Source organism: Globicephala melas, chromosome 8, assembly GCF_963455315.2.
Source record: "Globicephala melas chromosome 8, mGloMel1.2, whole genome shotgun sequence".
Classification (NCBI taxonomy): Eukaryota; Metazoa; Chordata; class Mammalia; order Artiodactyla; family Delphinidae; genus Globicephala; species Globicephala melas.
Genome location: NC_083321.1, coordinates 38,121,215 through 38,137,854, shown reverse-complemented (window position 1 = coordinate 38,137,854; position 16,640 = coordinate 38,121,215). Strand labels below are relative to the sequence as shown.

The window sequence follows — 16,640 nt, the reverse complement described above, 5'->3', positions numbered from 1 at the left end:
TATTTTTTTCTCCTTTATTGCATTTCAAGTATATATCCTGGTATTTTTTATTTTTGTGGTTCTCTAGAGATTACAATATGTATCTTTCATTTATCACAGTCTACCATGAATTAATGTTTCACCACTTTAGGTAGAATACTTGTAACAGTCTGCTTTCATTTACTTCCTTCTTGTCCTTTGTACTATTATTGTCATACATTTTACTTCTACGTGTGTTATAAACCCCACGATTCATTGACATTAATCTTGTTCTAAATGCTCAGTTATCTCTTAAAGAAATTAAAAATAATTAAAAAAATATTTACCAACATATTTTCTACTTTTGGAGCTCTTCATTCCATGTGAATCTGAGTTTCCATCTTCCTGAAAAATTCCCTTTAACATTTCTTTTCAGTGCAATCTACTAGTTACTCTGTGAGCCACCTGGGTAGGGAGAGTCAATGCCCATGTCCATGGTCTGTTCATTAGTATACATCTAGTGCCTACGGGACAACTGGCATCCAGCCTGGCTGGCGGGTGGGGGGCGGCATGTGGCTGGTAGAGCTGAGCCTTGCTTCCTGATGTGTGGCAGAGACTTCTGAGCTGGGCCAAGTCTGTCTCTGGTTTTTCCAGTTACCAAGGTACCTCTGAACCCCACTGGGCAGCAGCAGGATGCTGGTGGGTACATGGTCACTCTCTTCCAGGGTAAATGCTGAGAGCCACTCCGGGGCATCCGTGTGGATACAGGGTCCTCCACAGGTGACAGAGGTGGGAAGGGTGCTCTCCTGACCACCTGCTTGCTGTGTCCTTTTAGCCTGCTCAGACACGGGGATGCCTGTTTCCTGCCAGAGGAGTGCCCATGCACTTGGAAGGGGAAGGAGTACTTCCCTGGGGACCAGGTCATGTCTCCCTGCCATTCCTGGTAAGTGAGGGCCCCATCCAGCCTCTGCTTTTTGCTGGGGGTGAGGATGGATATGGGACACATGATCATGAGGACAATCTAGCATCCCCCCTCAACCATGTTCATATTCACGTTGTGTGTTTCTGTGCTATGGAGGGGTTTGTGTATATATACAAGTGTACACATAGAAAGAATTTTGGGGAGTGTTTTTGTGAGTACACGAATGTGAGTTTGATTAAACATGTATATGAATGTGTGTAGATGTGTATTTGTAATCATGAGGGTGTGTTTGCATATGTGTATGGATGTGCAAGTGTGGGCACGTGTCCAAACTGCATAGACTGCATATGTGAATGTATATGCACGTGCATATATGAAAAGCTGGGCATTCCTAATCCTGAATATGTTAGTGAACACATGCAGTTATGCATTTGTGTATGTGCACAGCTATATTTATATACATTTGTGTGCATCTCCATCCATTTAGTATGTGGGGACGTGTGTGTGCAAAGTGTGTGACTATGTGCATGCACTGGGTGTGCGTATTTGTATTTACATGTAAGTGAACAATATGTAAAATGTGCATTTGTGATTTCCTGTGAATATGTACGTGCTTATATGTGAGAGTAAGTTTACATGTGAATATATCTGCACACTGTATATCTGTTAATATAAGTATACATACGTGAGAGTGTGTGTACCTGGATTGAATTCTTTGAAAACGGGCTTGGAGCCAGTTCTGTAGAGCCTGCCCTGGGCCAGGCAGCGGGGAATGGAAGTGGGTAGAGACTCAACCTCCTAAATATCTTCCCAGGCTCCCACTGCTGCTGTGCCTAACTCATGTTAATTCACTTTCCAGAGGCTTGGCTCCTGGAAGTGTCTATGGTGATTCTTTTTTTAATTAACTTGTTTTCCCACTCTCCACCTGTCCTCTACTTCTGGGAGAGCTGAGCATCTCTCCCACCTTGTAACCACCTAAATCTTGAGGTTCCCCAATGACACCCCCCCCACCCCGCCCCTCCGCAAAGGCCTTATAACTACCCGAACAGCTAATGAGGCCTTTCAACCCATGCCTTCCAGACTGGGCGGCCTCTGCTGTGGCCTCCTTTGCCAGATGTCCTCTGTGTTCCTGGCACACAGAGGCATGTGGAGCCTCCCTGACATTCCTCCTGTGCCCTTGTGCCCCTGCAGAGGGCCCGACCTGGGCTTTCCAGGGCTCTGAGAGTCCAAGTGCTGCTCCAGCCCTGATGTGTCTGCAGGATCAAGGTGACCCTGCCACTGCCCCAGGGCGTCAGGGGACACATCAGGGGCCCCTGAGCCCTGGCTCCTACAGCTCTCTGGAAAATGGCCAAAGCACATCAGCTAGACTAGTGGGGCTAGGATGAAGAGGGGAAGGAAACAGGACGAGGACCCCTCAAAGAGGTCTGGCCAGCTCATACCAGTGGGGGTCCCCACCCATTGGAACCTATTCCTTCTTAGCCCCACATCACATTCCAGTGACTGTCCAAGGGGTTGGGCTGGGCACAAGGCCCTGTGTAAAGTAACTTCAGGTCAGCCTTGGTGTATTGATTCCTGGTCTGGTGTTTTGGAGATGGGTGTGTTCTGTATGAGCCCTTTCCAGCCACTCAGCTCCCCTGAACCCTACGTCTCTTGTAGGCTGAGGAAGGTCTCCTAGACTTAGGGATTCATCTTGCATTAATGAGTGTGTGCTCCATCTCTCTGCTCCCTTTTTATTGCAGAACTTCTCAAAACAGTTGTCTATATTTGCTGCTTTCAATTCCTCTTCTCCCATTCTCCCTCCTATTCCACGAAAACTATCCCTACCAAGGTCACCGATAATCTCCATGGTGTTATATCCAGTGTTTATCACTTGGTCCACATCTTCCTAGACCTATTAGCAGCATTTGACACAGTCAGTCATTTGTTATCATTCTCTACAGTCATACCTTTCTTCATGTGACTCTGGGATTCCCCACCCTCTTGATTTTTTTCCTCCTGCCTCTCTTTTTTTCTTTTGCGGTACGCGGGCCTCTCACTGTTGTGGCCTCTCCCATTGCGGAGCACAGGCTCCGGACGCGCAGGCTCAGTGGCCATGGCTCACAGGCCCAGCCGCTCTGCGGCACGTGGGATCTTCCCAGACCGGGGCACGAACCTGTGTCCCCTATATCGGCAGGCGGACTCTCAACCACTGCGCCATCAGGGAAGCCCCCCCAATCCCCTTTATCTTGCTTCTTCCCCCCATAGCACTCACCACCTTCTTACCCACTCTGTTACCTACTCATGCTTACTTATTTAGTGTGTAGCTTCCTCCTCTAGAATATAAGCTTCACAAGGGCAGAGGTTTTTTGCTGTTTTGTTCAGTGATGTATCTGAAACTCCTAGAATAATGCCTGGGATGTGGTAGATGCTTATGACTTGTTGAATGAATGAGTGAATGAATGAACGATTGGAGTGGTAAAGAGAGTGTGGACGTTGGAGTCAAATAGATCTGGATTCAGTCTTGGCTCTGTTATTTGTTGGCTTAACCTCTCTGAGCCCCAGTGTGTCCTACATAAAATGGGGACCCACCCTGCCACCCTTTGGGCATCTGTTGGAGGTCAATGATGTTTGTTGACCTCTGGCCCAGGGGCACACAGTGGGCGCTCGATGGGCACACAGTGGGCACTCGATGGGCAGTGGCTCCATCTTGGACATTCAGGGTGGGGGCAGGGCATGCCCTGTCAGGGGTCTGGGCACGTGTGTTTCAGTGTGTGCCAGCACGGCTCGTTCCAGTGCGCCCTCCACCCCTGTGCCTCCACCTGCACTGCCTATGGCGACCGGCATTACCGCACGTTTGATGGGCTCCCATTTGACTTCGTGGGAGCGTGCAAAGTGCACCTGGTCAAGGTTAGTGCCTGGGTGTGTACCAGCTGGCTCTATAGGGACCCAGAGCAGCTGGTGCATAATTAGGTGGGTGGGAGGATCTAAGGCCTGGTGTGTGGCAATTTAGAGACGCAAGATTGGGGCTGGACAGAGCCCACCAGTCTGCCTGTCCTCCTGCCTGTCACCATTATAACCTTGCCCCCTTGGGTGCCAGTGGTTTTTCTGTCTGTAAGAGTAAAAGCAAATGCTTTCTGGGCTTTTATTATATCCCTGGTGGTCTACCAAGCCATTTTAAAGCATTGTTTCACTTAACTCTTACAGCAAGACGGAGTTTATTGAGCCCATGTTATAGCTGGAGTAACTTGGGCTTAGGGAAGTTGGTATCTCACCCGAGACCACACAACTAGTCAGGGACAGAATTGGGGTCAGGTTGGAACCAAGAAATCTGACTGGAGAGTTGGTGTGCAGGCAGGATCCCCTCCAGAAGGAGAAAAGGGTACCAACGGGGTGGGTGGGAGAGTGCCTCAGACACATTCAGGGACCTTGGTTTTGCTAAGGGCCTGTCCATCTCATTATATGATAGTAAAAGTAACAATAATAATAATAATAATAATGACAAACCTTCTATGGAATAAGTCCTATCTATGGGGCAGGCACTGTGCTGGGGTCTTTCACATAATTTCAATAACTCCACAAGACAAAGATTATAGAGCTTGTTTTATTTTTTAAATTTCAAAGGTTTTGCATGCTCTTCACTAACATTTAAAACAATATAGAAGCATATATTAAAAACAAATATTCCTTTTCACATCTCTTCTGTTCCTATTCCCTGCTGAATAAGCACTCATAACAGCTAGGTGTGAATCCTGCAAGATCATTTTCCATAAGACAGACAGACAGACAGACACACACACACACATACACACATGTTTTGTTTAATTTCTATGAATAGAATCCCACAATTTGGTTTTATCACTTAATAGTATATTTTGGACATTATCTCATAGAGTCAGTAAATTTTTCTTCTTCTTTTTGTAGAATTCCACAGAAAAGATGTACTCTAGTTTGTTTTGTAATTTGCCATTGATGGACATTTCTGTTGTTGTCAATATTTAAATGCTCAATGAATACTTGTGTGGATGTGTCTCTAGACGCTTCGAAGTAGAATTGCTATAAAAGTTATACGTTTAGAAATGTTGTCCAGTGCCTGCAAATTGCCCTCCAAAAAGGCTTACATTACCATCATCAGTGTGTGTAAGACGGTGCCCCTTCCCCTACACCCCTGTCAACACCAGTCATCCCTATTATATATTCATTCATTCATTCATCAGACACTTTTTGGAGAATCCCTACATGCTAAACACTGCACCAGGCACCCAAAACAAAACTGAGCTTCAGAGAACTGAAGTAAATTGCCCAGAGTCACAGCTCATATGAAGTAGAAGTGGGTTGAAAACTATTTCAGAGTCTGTGTCCCCCTACCCCATGCCTCTCATCAGAATCTCTTCTCTCCCTGGTTTATTGCACTAACTTATTTCTCCTCAGAGCACATCAGATTTCAGCTTCTCTGTGATTGTAGAAAACGTAAACTGCTACAGCTCTGGCATCATCTGCAGGAAATTTATTTCCATCAACGTTGGGAACTCACTCATCATCTTCGATGACGACTCAGGAAATCCCGTAAGGCCTGGTGCAGGTGAAGGTTGTATGGACAATTTGCTGGTTAGTAGAGGGCAGAAGAGGGCTAAGGACTGGTCTCCTTACCACAGCACTTTCTCTTGGAGCCACTGAGTCCGCAGCCCAGATTGAATTCCTTGGCCACGGCCAGGAGCCCAGAGGTCAATGTCAGGGCATGAGGGAGGCAGAGGAATTGGTGAACTCCTGGGGCTGGGCAGTGACTTGTAGCCAGGCCCAGCTGACCCAGGTGTTGGGGGACACTCTGGCCTCAGGAATGGCCACCTCTGTCCCCCTAGAGTCCGGAGAGCTTCCTGGATGAGAAGCAGGAGGTCCACACGTGGCGAGCAGGGTTTTTCACGCTGGTGCATTTCCCACGGGAACACATCACCCTCTTATGGGACCAGAGAACCACGGTGCACATTCAGGCGGGGCCACAGTGGCAGGTAGTCATGTGATCAGTGACCCTCACGGGCCCTGTGCTCCTTCCTAGAGCCAAGCCAGCCCACTGGGTGTCCTTGCATGAGCTGTACCCTCGCCAAAGAGCCAGGAGCCTCATGCCTGCTGTCCTATCTGCCCCGCCCGACTCTGGGCCCCTTCTCCTCTGACTCTTCTCTCTCTGAACACTGTGACCCCAGTAGTTGCTTCTGGGCCTACGAAAGACTCCTAGGCTCAGAGCGACCCCTCTGCCTGTGGCTCACCCTCGGAATGCCTGAGACTGACCATTCTCTCTTCTTTCAGGGCCAGCTGACAGGACTCTGTGGGAACTTTGACTTAAAGACCATCAATGAGATGAGGACCCCAGAGAAGTTAGAGTTAACTAACCCCCAGGAGTTTGGTGGCAGTTGGGCTACAGTTGAGGTAAAACCTCTCCAAGCTGGCTCACTCCTCTCACCCAAATGGACCCTGGTCACAGGTCAGGGGAGAGGGACATTGGTGCAGGGCTGCTCCTGCAACCTCTCTCTCAGCTTCTGACCCAGCATCCTCAGCCCTGGACTCTGTCCTGTGGCCTGAGGACATGCACCATCCCATCTCACACATCAGACCCCAGACCAAGCCCTGGTAGGAGGGCTGAGGCTGGGAAGGAGACAAAGTCTCTGTCCTAGGAGAGATGACCACCTAGTAGGGAAGATGAGTCTTGTTGAAGCATTACCATCTTACCCATCTCTGTGCCCCGGTGCCTGGCGATAGGTCTGGCACACAGGAGAGACCAAGAGAGACCCGCATGGGTTGGGGCAATTAGAGAAGGCTTCCTGAAGGTGGTGGCACTAGTGTGGTACTTAAAAGATAGACCATATTTGGATGGAGGAATGTATCAGAGAGAGGGAGGACAATATTAGCAGAGGCAGAAATGATAGGGGATGTCTCTGAAGTTTGGGAGATGTCTGAGGCTGCCAAGCTGTGAGTGATGGGGGGAAACATCATTGAGCTGACAGCAGGAGATCTGGGTTCTTGTCTTATTCTTTTACTTAAAAAGTTATTTTATTTTGTTTTTCTTTTGTTTGTTTTATTATTTGGGGTTCTTGTGTTAGATCATCCAGTGACTTGCTGGGTGACCTTGAGTAAGTCCCATCTTCTCTGTGGTCCTCTGTGAAGTGAAGGGGCTGGGAGAGGGATAATGGATAGATTTCACTTCATGTGACAAATCTGATCAGTCAGATGAGGCTGCCTGGGCAGCTATGTTGAGAAATACCAACACTTGTGTCAGGCTCAGCTGGAAGAACTGTGAGTGATTAGTTATGTCTGCCATGGGTGCTGCATTAGAGAGTGGTGATATGAGTGTTAGATATTTGCCTTTCCTGGACCGAGTGAGTGATCTTAGGTTCCTAGTTCTCTGTTGGGGAGTAGGTGGAGATAAGCCTATGTAGACTGGTGTCAGGGGAGCAGTTAGTCATGGCCTGGAGCTAAATGTAATCCTGAGGTGGGGCAAGGCTGTTCTCACAGCCTCAGAAAAGTATGCTCTAACCCATTCCATTTTAGAGAAGCTGAGTGGGTGACTCACCTTTATTGCTTCCCTCCTCTCACCCTTCACTGTCATTTCTCTCTCAATAATCCGCTTAGGCATACCCTGGGGGGCTCTAGTGACAATGTAGGCCGGGGGAGGAGGTTCAGCAGACATCAGGGAAATCTGTATTTGTTTTCTATGGCTGTGTAACACCATAACTGCAGACTTAGCAGTATCCAACCACACACATGTATTATCTCACAGTTTCTGTGGGTCAGGAGTCAGGGCACAGCTTGATTCGGTTCTCTGCATACAGTATCACAGGCTGCAGCCAAGGTGTCAGCCAGGGCTGGGCTCTCATCTGAAGGTTCGACTGGAGAGGGATCTGTTTCGCTGACCACTCATGTGGTGTTGACAGCCATTCCTTGTAGTCACAGAACTGAGAGCTTTAGTTTTTTTGTGAGCTGTTGGCCCAGGACGACCCTCCGCTCCTAGAGGCCACCCACCATTCCTGCCACGTGCCATTCACAGCCAGCAAGGGAAAGACTCCAGCCAGATGGGCTCTGCACTCTTATGTAACATGACAATGCAGTCACTGGCACATAACCACATCCATGTGTCACCTTTGCTGTCTTTTGTCGACTTGTCAGTTTGGTCCCTCCCACATTCAAGGGCAGGGGATTATACAAGGATGTGAACACAGGAGGCCGGGATCAAGGGAGCCACTCTAAGAGTCTCCACCACATCAGGCAACAGGCATTTGAGGGGTAGGGAGATCAACAGCGCTGCCTTTGCCCCCTCAGTGCCCAGACACCCTCGATCCCCGAGACACATGTGTCCTGAATCCTCTCCGAGAACCCTTTGCCAAAAAGGAGTGCAGCATCCTGCTCAGCGAGGTGTTTGAGACCTGCCACCCTGTGGTGAGTGGACTCCAGGCTTGGCTACTCCTGGGCCCCCTTCCCACCTCCCTGGAATCCCTTCTGCTCTCAGACCCTCCATGCCTTGGAGAGACACCTCAGGTCTAGAGGAAAGATTCACCTCTGCCATTCCCTTGCCTCTGGTCTGCTCGGATGAGTCTGCCCTGTTTCCCTGGGACAGACACAGTCAAACAGCTTCTGTGCCCTTTTCAAGCCTATCTCAATCTGGCTCTTCCTCCCAATCAGGAAGTTCTTCTGACTGGTGAACACAGACCCCTCATGCTGTGGCATCAGCCCTCAGTGGAGACAGAGGAGAGCTGGTGCTCAGCTCTGCATGGCCCCCTCCAGGGCCTCGAAGGCTGCCGTCAGATGGGCTTTGGCTGTCTCTGGCCCTGGCTGGGGGTTCACGCCCCACGTCGGTTTCTCAGCCACACCCTAAGCCCTTGGATCCAATAGCCTAGGCCCGAGGAAGGAGAAAGCTTAGTTCTCAAAAGCAGGGTCTACCTGGGTCACGGAGTTAACGTTTCCCTCTCAGCTGCCTGCCTTTCTGTCCTCACCCCACATGGGCAGCTCGTCCCATCCTGTGGTCCCTTCATGTTCATGCTGCTCCCTGAGGCTGAGTGGCATCAGCCCAGAAGCTGAAGGGCTGACATTCAGGGTCTGTCCTCTGACATCTGACTTCTGACCTCCTCTAGGTCGACGTCACTTGGTTTTACTCAAACTGCCTGACAGACACATGTGGGTGCAGCCGGGGCGGTGACTGTGAGTGCTTCTGTGCCAGCGTGTCTGCCTATGCCCACCAGTGCTGCCAGCATGGGGTGGCCGTCGATTGGAGGACCCCGCACCTTTGCCGTGAGTGTCCAGACCAGTCATCTGAGGGGGAGAGTGGGCCCCTTCTGTGGGCAGGCCTGTGGGGTCCCATCACTCTGGCTTGTGCTCATCGTTCATTGAATTCTTATAACTACCCTGTGAAGTAGGACTGTTTATTCTTGTTTTACAGTTGGAGAAATGGGCTAGAAAGAGAGAGATTAAGTAACATGCTCAGGGTCACACAGGTTGGTGGAGGAGCCAGGGCTCATCTCCATTGCAGGTGGTCTGGCTGCAAACCCATGCTCTTAACCACTTTACCAGAGGAGTCAGGAGCCCTGGGTTCCAGACCCAGAGCTGCCATTTGCAAGCTGTGTGACCTCAAACAAGTCCCCCAACCTCTCTGGGGCTCCATTTTCTCATCTGAAAAATAGGAATAGATGTGTCCCACCAGGTTTATTGTGAGGGTCAAACGAGATAGTGAATGTGAAAGCCCTTTGTCAGGAGAGACTCATGGGGTCCATCAGAGGCACCACAAGATAGCAGTTTTTCTGGAGCACTGGTGGTCTGCAAATGCTTTTGGTTGTACACTCCTATCAAGTGAAAACATTTTGAGCACACACAACATGTGTGTATATATATATATATATATATATATATATATATGTGTATATATATATATATACACACACACACATACACATAGATGCATGTACGTATATATGTACTATTAGTAGTGTAAATGTATGTCACAAAACAGATACAAAAATAAATATTAAAAAGATGAAATAACATGCATAGAAATTTAAATGATTAATTAATTGATTATTATTTGTTTCTGCATACCAAACATCTTCCTGGTGCAAGACGCCTCACTTTGTGGTGCAGTGGTTATTATACAGGTGCTGGGGCCACACTGTCTGGGTTCAGACTCCAGTTCCACCAAGCAGGGTGACCTGGGGCATGTTCCTTAGACTCTGACTAGTAATTGAGGGTTAAGAGAACTGTACCTTCCTTGCAGGGAGCTGTGAGATAGATTTACATGAGAAAATGCAGGTAAAGCACTTGGCACAGTGCTTGTGCCAGAGCCGAGGTTGCTGTCATTTTTCGTGGGGACGTGGGTGCTGGCACGAGAGCTCCAGGCAGGATGACCTCAGGAAGAAGATGGAGCAGAATCTGCCTTTGGCTTCCTTTTTCTTTGCCCATTTTACCGTGAGCCTCTTCTGCCACAGAAGCCTTGGGTCCTCATGCAGTCTGCTTCTCCTTCTACTTCTCTGATAAAAATCCTTCAGGAAGGAGAAGGGAACACACGTTTACTGAGAATCTACTGTGTGCCAGGCCCTGTGCCTTCTGTGCATTAACTCACTTAATATTCAGGCCTAGGGTGAAGCAAGTGAGGCCAGTTCCTGGAGCACAAGATTTAAGGGGGTACCAAAAAAGGCAATTTTTTTTTTTTTTTTTTTTGCGGTACGTGGGCCTCTCACTGTTGTGGCCTCTCCCATTGTGGAGCACAGGCTCCGGACGCGCAGGCTCAGCGGCCATGGCTCACGGGCCCAGCCGCTCCACGGCACATGGGATCCTCCCGGACTGGGGCACGAACCTGTGTCCCCTGCATCGGCAGGCGGACTCTCAACCACTGTGCCACCAGGGAAGCCCCAAGGCAATATTTTAAGGCAATATTAAAAAAAAAAAAAATCAAAACTAATGCAGAAACATCTCTGATGAACAAAATATCACAATTTTAAGTAATGACAGCCTCAATATTATTGATTTTTCCTTTTGCCTCAGGCTCCAGTATGGCTCAGCAAGGTGCTGTCACTGATCTTGTCTATTTTAAAATTTTGATATTTTGTCCATCATGAATATTTTGCATTAATTTTGCAATTAAAAAGTTGTATTAAAATATTACATATCCTGATTACTGAGATTTTTGAGGTCCCCCTAAATTTTGCACCTGAGGTGAGCACTTGCCTTACCCCAGTCCAGGCCTCACAAGTCTGTGGGGCAGATGGTAGTGGTAGTCCCCATCCTACAGAGGGGGCACTAAATTTCAGAGAGGTTGAGAAACTTGTCTCAGTATGCACAGCTGATGAGTGAGAGAGATGGGATTTCAGTCCAGGTCTGCGGGTCTCTAGAGAGCTGGCTTTTGACGACTTCTCTGGGCGACCTCCCATTAACCTGGTACACACTTGAAACCAGATACTTGGAGATCTTTTAATTTTCGAGTTCAATCTTCTGAGTCCACAAGTGAGGAAAAGCACATACTTACCCATAGCCACGTGGTGGGTCAGTCTACTGATTCCTGGTGCTGTTTCCAGAGGGCAATGACAAATGCAAAGGAATAGTGTTCATCATGGGGCTTTGGGGTGTGGGGTGGAGTTGGTGGCTGTCTTCAGACCATGCCTGTGAGTGAGGGAGACCCCTCCTCAGCCTTTGTCCCAGATCTGCTCGGTCAACTGGCTTCTCATGGTCTTGCTCCTGGCTTCAGGTGCCCCCTGCAAAATCCCCAGCTTATCCCAGCGGACTCAGGAATCCGTGGCCTACGTGCCAGGGGAACAAGCTGTGGTGCTGTGCTGCGCCACTAGGGGGCGTATGGAGCACATAGTTGGAGGAGCTTATCAAAACCTGATGGAGACGGCACCCAGGGGCCTGAAAAAGGCTTGGATTCTGGAGGCCCTGGGTCCCTTCCTACTCAAAGCTGTTGAAAGACCGACTTCTATCTTGTGCTTCCATTCCTCCAGGACCTTCCACAACATTTCCGATTGGAGCTTCAATTCCTTGGTTCAATTCTTGCCCTTTGAGGTCACACAAAACATACTCTTCTGTCCCAGCATTCATTCATCCATTTGGTACATGCCAAATGCCTACTCTGGGCCAGGCTTTGAGCTTTGTGTTAGGGGCACAGAGAGGGAGCCATTGTATTTCCTGCACCTTAAGATATCTGGATCTAATGACCATGTCTGAATCTTGGCGTTTGGGAGACAGGCCAGGTCCAGCCCTTGGGGAAGGAGAGAGAGCTGGGATGGGGCTTTGGCCCTGCGCATCTGTTCCAGGCTTCTCAAGAAGTCTCTGTTCTCTCTCTTTCAGCATATGACTGTGACTTCTTTAACAAAGGTAAGCTCATCCTCCCCAGGTGGAGCCTTGAAAGCTGGGGCACTGCCATCCCTGCCCTGGGGCCACAACAGTAGCAGCCATCCTGAGGCCCTGCTGGCCCTGGAGGAGCAGTCATGCAGACAGAGCCCTGACAGTGCAGGGCCCAGGGATGCCCCGGAACTCTGCCTCCAGCAGCTCCTGCAGCCTCTGTCCAGAGCCCAGGCCAGGCTAGCTTCCCGGGGATGTGCTCATGCGGGGCAGCTTCACCAGGAAGTGAAAACCCCATTTGCACCAACGTGCTGCCCCATGGCTTTCATAATCTAGCTCATCAGGCCCACAGGACATTGTCTTGGGTTTCCTGAAGTTTTGAGTTGGCAAAGGCAAATGCAAACTGCTCTTCCTTTGCTGGGGCGAAACTTACAGTCTGGCACAGCCTGTCAGATTCATCTTTAAGTTTAGCCAGTGTTGCAGAGCACCAGATTATGCTCCAACTTCTGCATTAACCAGGTCATGACTAAAGACCCCAGGGAGGTTAATGACCAGTGTTAGAATCCATGAGTCAATTTAATCACTGGGGTTGGGTGGGATTGGAGGGCTGCCCAGGAGTAGTTTTCAGCGCTGATCTTTGTGCGGTGGGGCCAGGTTGGCAGAATTAGATACTCATCAAGTCCCTGGTGCCATTCACCTTTGACTTCTGAGGTCCCCTCTGCCCCCACTTCCAGGCACCATCCTGCCAGGAGCAGGCCTGTACAGGTAAAGGCCCAAGGCTCCGTCCTCACATAACTGCATTATCAGATTTGGTTTGAGAAACGTCCTCTGGCGAGAGTATAGTGGGTGAAATAGTGGGGGGACTGACTAGAGAGACAAGGATGCCACTTAGGGGATCCGTGAGATGAGGGCTGGACCAGGGTACAACATGGTCATTCACAGTGCCTGCAGTCTCACCAACATGCTAGCCTCAAGGGGCTCCTGATGGCCCAAACCTTTAACCCCTGACGGCAGGAATCTGCAACGGGAGGATTGCAGTCCCTGCACAGGCGGGGTCTGTCTGACACCAGGCAAGACATTTCAGCAAGACAGCTCTGAGCAGAGTTTTCTCCCTTCTGTGGCATTTTGGGTGGCAGTAACTGGCAAAGGACAAGCTGTTTCTAGCATCCTGCACCCGCCCACCCACCCTCCCACCCATTCTTACTCTGCTCTTCTACCAACATTTTCTTTGGTCCAGGCCTTTGCTGGGCGCTGGGGATTCACCAGTTAATGAGACCTGTCCCAGTGGTGCTCTGGAGCCGGCCCACCCTGGCTTTCTAGAACCCACTGCGTGTTCTTCTCTCCACATTCGGTCGGTAGTTTGAAGTTGACCACTGGTGGGAGTATTTATTCACGGAAATCAGCAAACACTAGCAAATGGGGTTTTGTTTGCTTGTTCATTTTGTGAGAGCTGATTGTTAAGCCAGCACAGCACTGCCTTTGTCCTGTCTGGTAGGGAAGACAGAAGTGGACCCCCAATCGAGACCCTCCTCATAAGAGCTGTGATCGGCATTAGCCATGCTCCGAGACCGCTGGAGCACAGGGGAGGGAGGACGCTTGCATGCGGTGGGAGAGGGTGCCGGGAGAGCTTCACCACGAAGGTGACATTTGAGCTGGGCCCCAGAGATTGAGGAGGCGTTGGCCCCGGGCACAGAACGGGGTGTGGGGAGGGGACTGCGCTGAGTGGGTGGGACAGCGCGAGTGAGACAGGAGGTAGGACACAGCACAGCTCTTACAAGGAAGAGCGAGAGAAATTCAGTGTGGCGGTGGCCGGGGTTGGGGCGTGAAAGGCCCCTGAATCAAGCTGGGCTCTTGGAGTCTATCCTGAGGACAAAGGGAGAGCCACTGAGGAGTCGCCAAAGGGAGTGTGGCTAGGAGGGTGACTGGAGGGCGGGCCACACCAGAGGCTGAGAGGTCAGTTATGAGGCTGTTGCAGTGGTCTAGGAAACCCATGCCCCTGTCCAGCTTACTGACAACCGACCACCACAGGAACCCAAGAGACACAGAGGTGACACATGTTTGAAATAAATAGATAAACACGAACGCTGAGCCCAAGGCTTCCTGGCCTTTACCCTTCAGACCTCAGGTGGGGAGAGACCAGGTCTGGCATCTTCTCCCAGAGGCGACTCTGAATAGCGCAGCAGCTGGAATGGTAGAGTCTGAGGCAGGGGTAAAGGCACATGGAGAGACGTTTGGGGGGCCCAGATGCCCCCCAGGGGTGGCCTTGTTTCCAGGCTTCCTGTGAAGTGATCTAGGTGCTGTGCAGAGGGTCAGTTCCCATCAGGGGCTGGCAGCCTGGGGCTCCCGTCCCTTCCCTTTCATGGGAATCAAGGTCCCCGGGGCCGGGGGTGAGGGACGTGACCAAGAGGAGCTCTTTAGCATCCTCTCTCCTCCCGCTTCTGGCAGGGCTGGGTAGGTAGTGATGGGGGGTGGGCACAGTCCCAGGGTGGCAGGGCTTATGACCGGGCCCCCTCTCTCCAGCACTAGGTAAGGGCCCCTACCAGCTGGCCAGCTTGGCAGCCAGAGGTGCCCTGGTGGCCATGAAGGTGGCAGGCAGTGCCATAGTCCTAGTGAGAGCAGAGGATGTGGCGCCGGGGGACATTGTGGACTTCCTGCTGACGGCTGCCCTCTACAAGGCCAAGGCCCACGGTAAGGCCCACCCTCTGGCCCCACTCCAGCACTTGGTGGAGGGAAGCAGGTGCTGGAGGAGGGGAGGATGCTACGACCCTAAGCCAGCTATAGTAGCTGGAGAAATGTGGGGCTCCAACAGGCACCCCTTTCCCAGTTGAGACAGGGTTCTGGGTCAGCCTCTTAGCCTCTTTCAAGAAACACCTTCTGTCTTCTTCTTGAAAAAACCAGAGAGGACAAGGTCCAGATGTCCCTTTGGACCTTGCTTCACACAGCAGCTGTATTCCAGAAAAGCTAGGTGGCAATAACGATGACTTCCCATCCCTCCCCCTAAATTTCCTTCTTATTCTCCCTCTTCCTACCCCCCTCCCCACTTCTCCTCTCTATTTTTAAGACTAGATAGACTGTAAATACCAGAGGGGAGCTGGCTGATATATTAACTCCAGTGGGACCTTCTCCTGTGAATGGAGGAGTGGGCTCTTGATTTGCTCAGGTTATGGTCCTGAGTCCTGATCTGGTGGGTTACACAGACTGAGGCACACCTGGAACCAGCCAGCCTCCTGGGTCTGACTGCCAGCAGACCTAAAGGGCTTAGCTGTAGTGGGCACCATCTTCTCTTCAGAGTTCAGTAGTGCCTGAGGGGTGGCAGGACCTTGCCCGGTGGGGAGTGACCGCCGGTGGTGTTTGTGTTGGGCGCTGGGCCAGCCAAGGCCTCAGTTCACCAGTGCTAGGAAGCCTCCTCTTCTGTGGCCATTTGTGTGTGTCCCAGTGTGTGGTCACTGTGATCACTGATCAGGGTTTCTCCCCACAAATCCTGTTGGTCCCATCTAGTCAGTATCTCCCTAATCACAGGGATGGTCCGTGAAGCCAATCCCAGCATCGACCGGAATCTTGAACCAACACACATCTCAGTTCATTCCAGCCTAAGAATTTAAGTTCTCAGATTCTCAGGTCTGTGGTTTATCTAGTTACGAGGATCGTCCTGTCTTTCTCTCTCTTCCTCCCCTCCTCCTCCCCTTCTTCTCTCCTTGCCCCCCTCCCTTTCATTGAGCCCTGTTCCCATGCCAGGCACCAAGCTGGGCACTGGGGAATCAGTGGCATCAGAGACACGACCCCTGCCCACCAGAAGTCCGCAGTCCCATCCAGGGGACAGACACGTCAAAGGCAGTTACAGTGCCTGTGGGAAGGAGGAGCCCCTAACTCAGTCCTGGGGAGTCAGCAGAGGCTTCTTAGAATAAGCGTTGTCCCTTGAAGGGTTGAAAGGAGCCAGGAAGGGACTTGTAAGCCAAGCTCAGGAAGTGGATCTTTATCCTGAGGGCAGTGGGGAGCCAGGGAAGGGCTTTAAGGAGGGGAGGGACACCCCAGGCACAGCTAAGGGGATGTCCATGGTGGGGTGAGCCGGGGGTACAGTAGGGGGTGCCAGGAGGAATCACGTCACTGCACGAGGTAACCTGGGAGTGAGGAGCCAGGGACTAGGCCACAGGAGGGCCAGGAGCATCCCCACTGCCCCAAAAGGGAACACTTCCTCCCTAGACATTCCTGACCCCCAGATCTGTGTGGTCCTGCTTGAAGAAGGAAGGATGTCTTATAACCTTCCAGATGTAATGGACCATCTGCTTAGTGGGAATTTTCTGTTCTCCATTCAGTATTTTAGCCCAGTAAGTAAGGTCTAGTCTAGAGGGGGTGTTGATTTTCCAGTGGTTTTATGGCATGTTAAGCAAACCCTAGAGAAGCCTGGGCCTGGAGAATGTCACTGTGGATGGGATGCCCAGAGGCTGTGAAGGCCAGCCTCCATCTCAGACCTGGG

General features: G+C 50.7%; 1 protein-coding gene across 1 annotated transcript in view; it reads left to right on the top strand.

Annotated features, from left to right (window-relative positions):
• Positions 1-16,640, top strand: part of OTOG (otogelin) — an 86,932-nt gene that overhangs the window by 39,216 nt on the left and 31,076 nt on the right. The window contains exons 24-32 of the mRNA XM_030831514.2: positions 794-901; positions 3,628-3,766; positions 5,288-5,422; positions 5,716-5,862; positions 6,158-6,277; positions 8,165-8,281; positions 8,974-9,130; positions 12,173-12,199; positions 14,687-14,854. Coding sequence (XP_030687374.2) covers positions 794-901; positions 3,628-3,766; positions 5,288-5,422; positions 5,716-5,862; positions 6,158-6,277; positions 8,165-8,281; positions 8,974-9,130; positions 12,173-12,199; positions 14,687-14,854 — 1,118 coding nt within the window. The remainder of the gene's footprint in view (positions 1-793; positions 902-3,627; positions 3,767-5,287; positions 5,423-5,715; positions 5,863-6,157; positions 6,278-8,164; positions 8,282-8,973; positions 9,131-12,172; positions 12,200-14,686; positions 14,855-16,640) is intronic.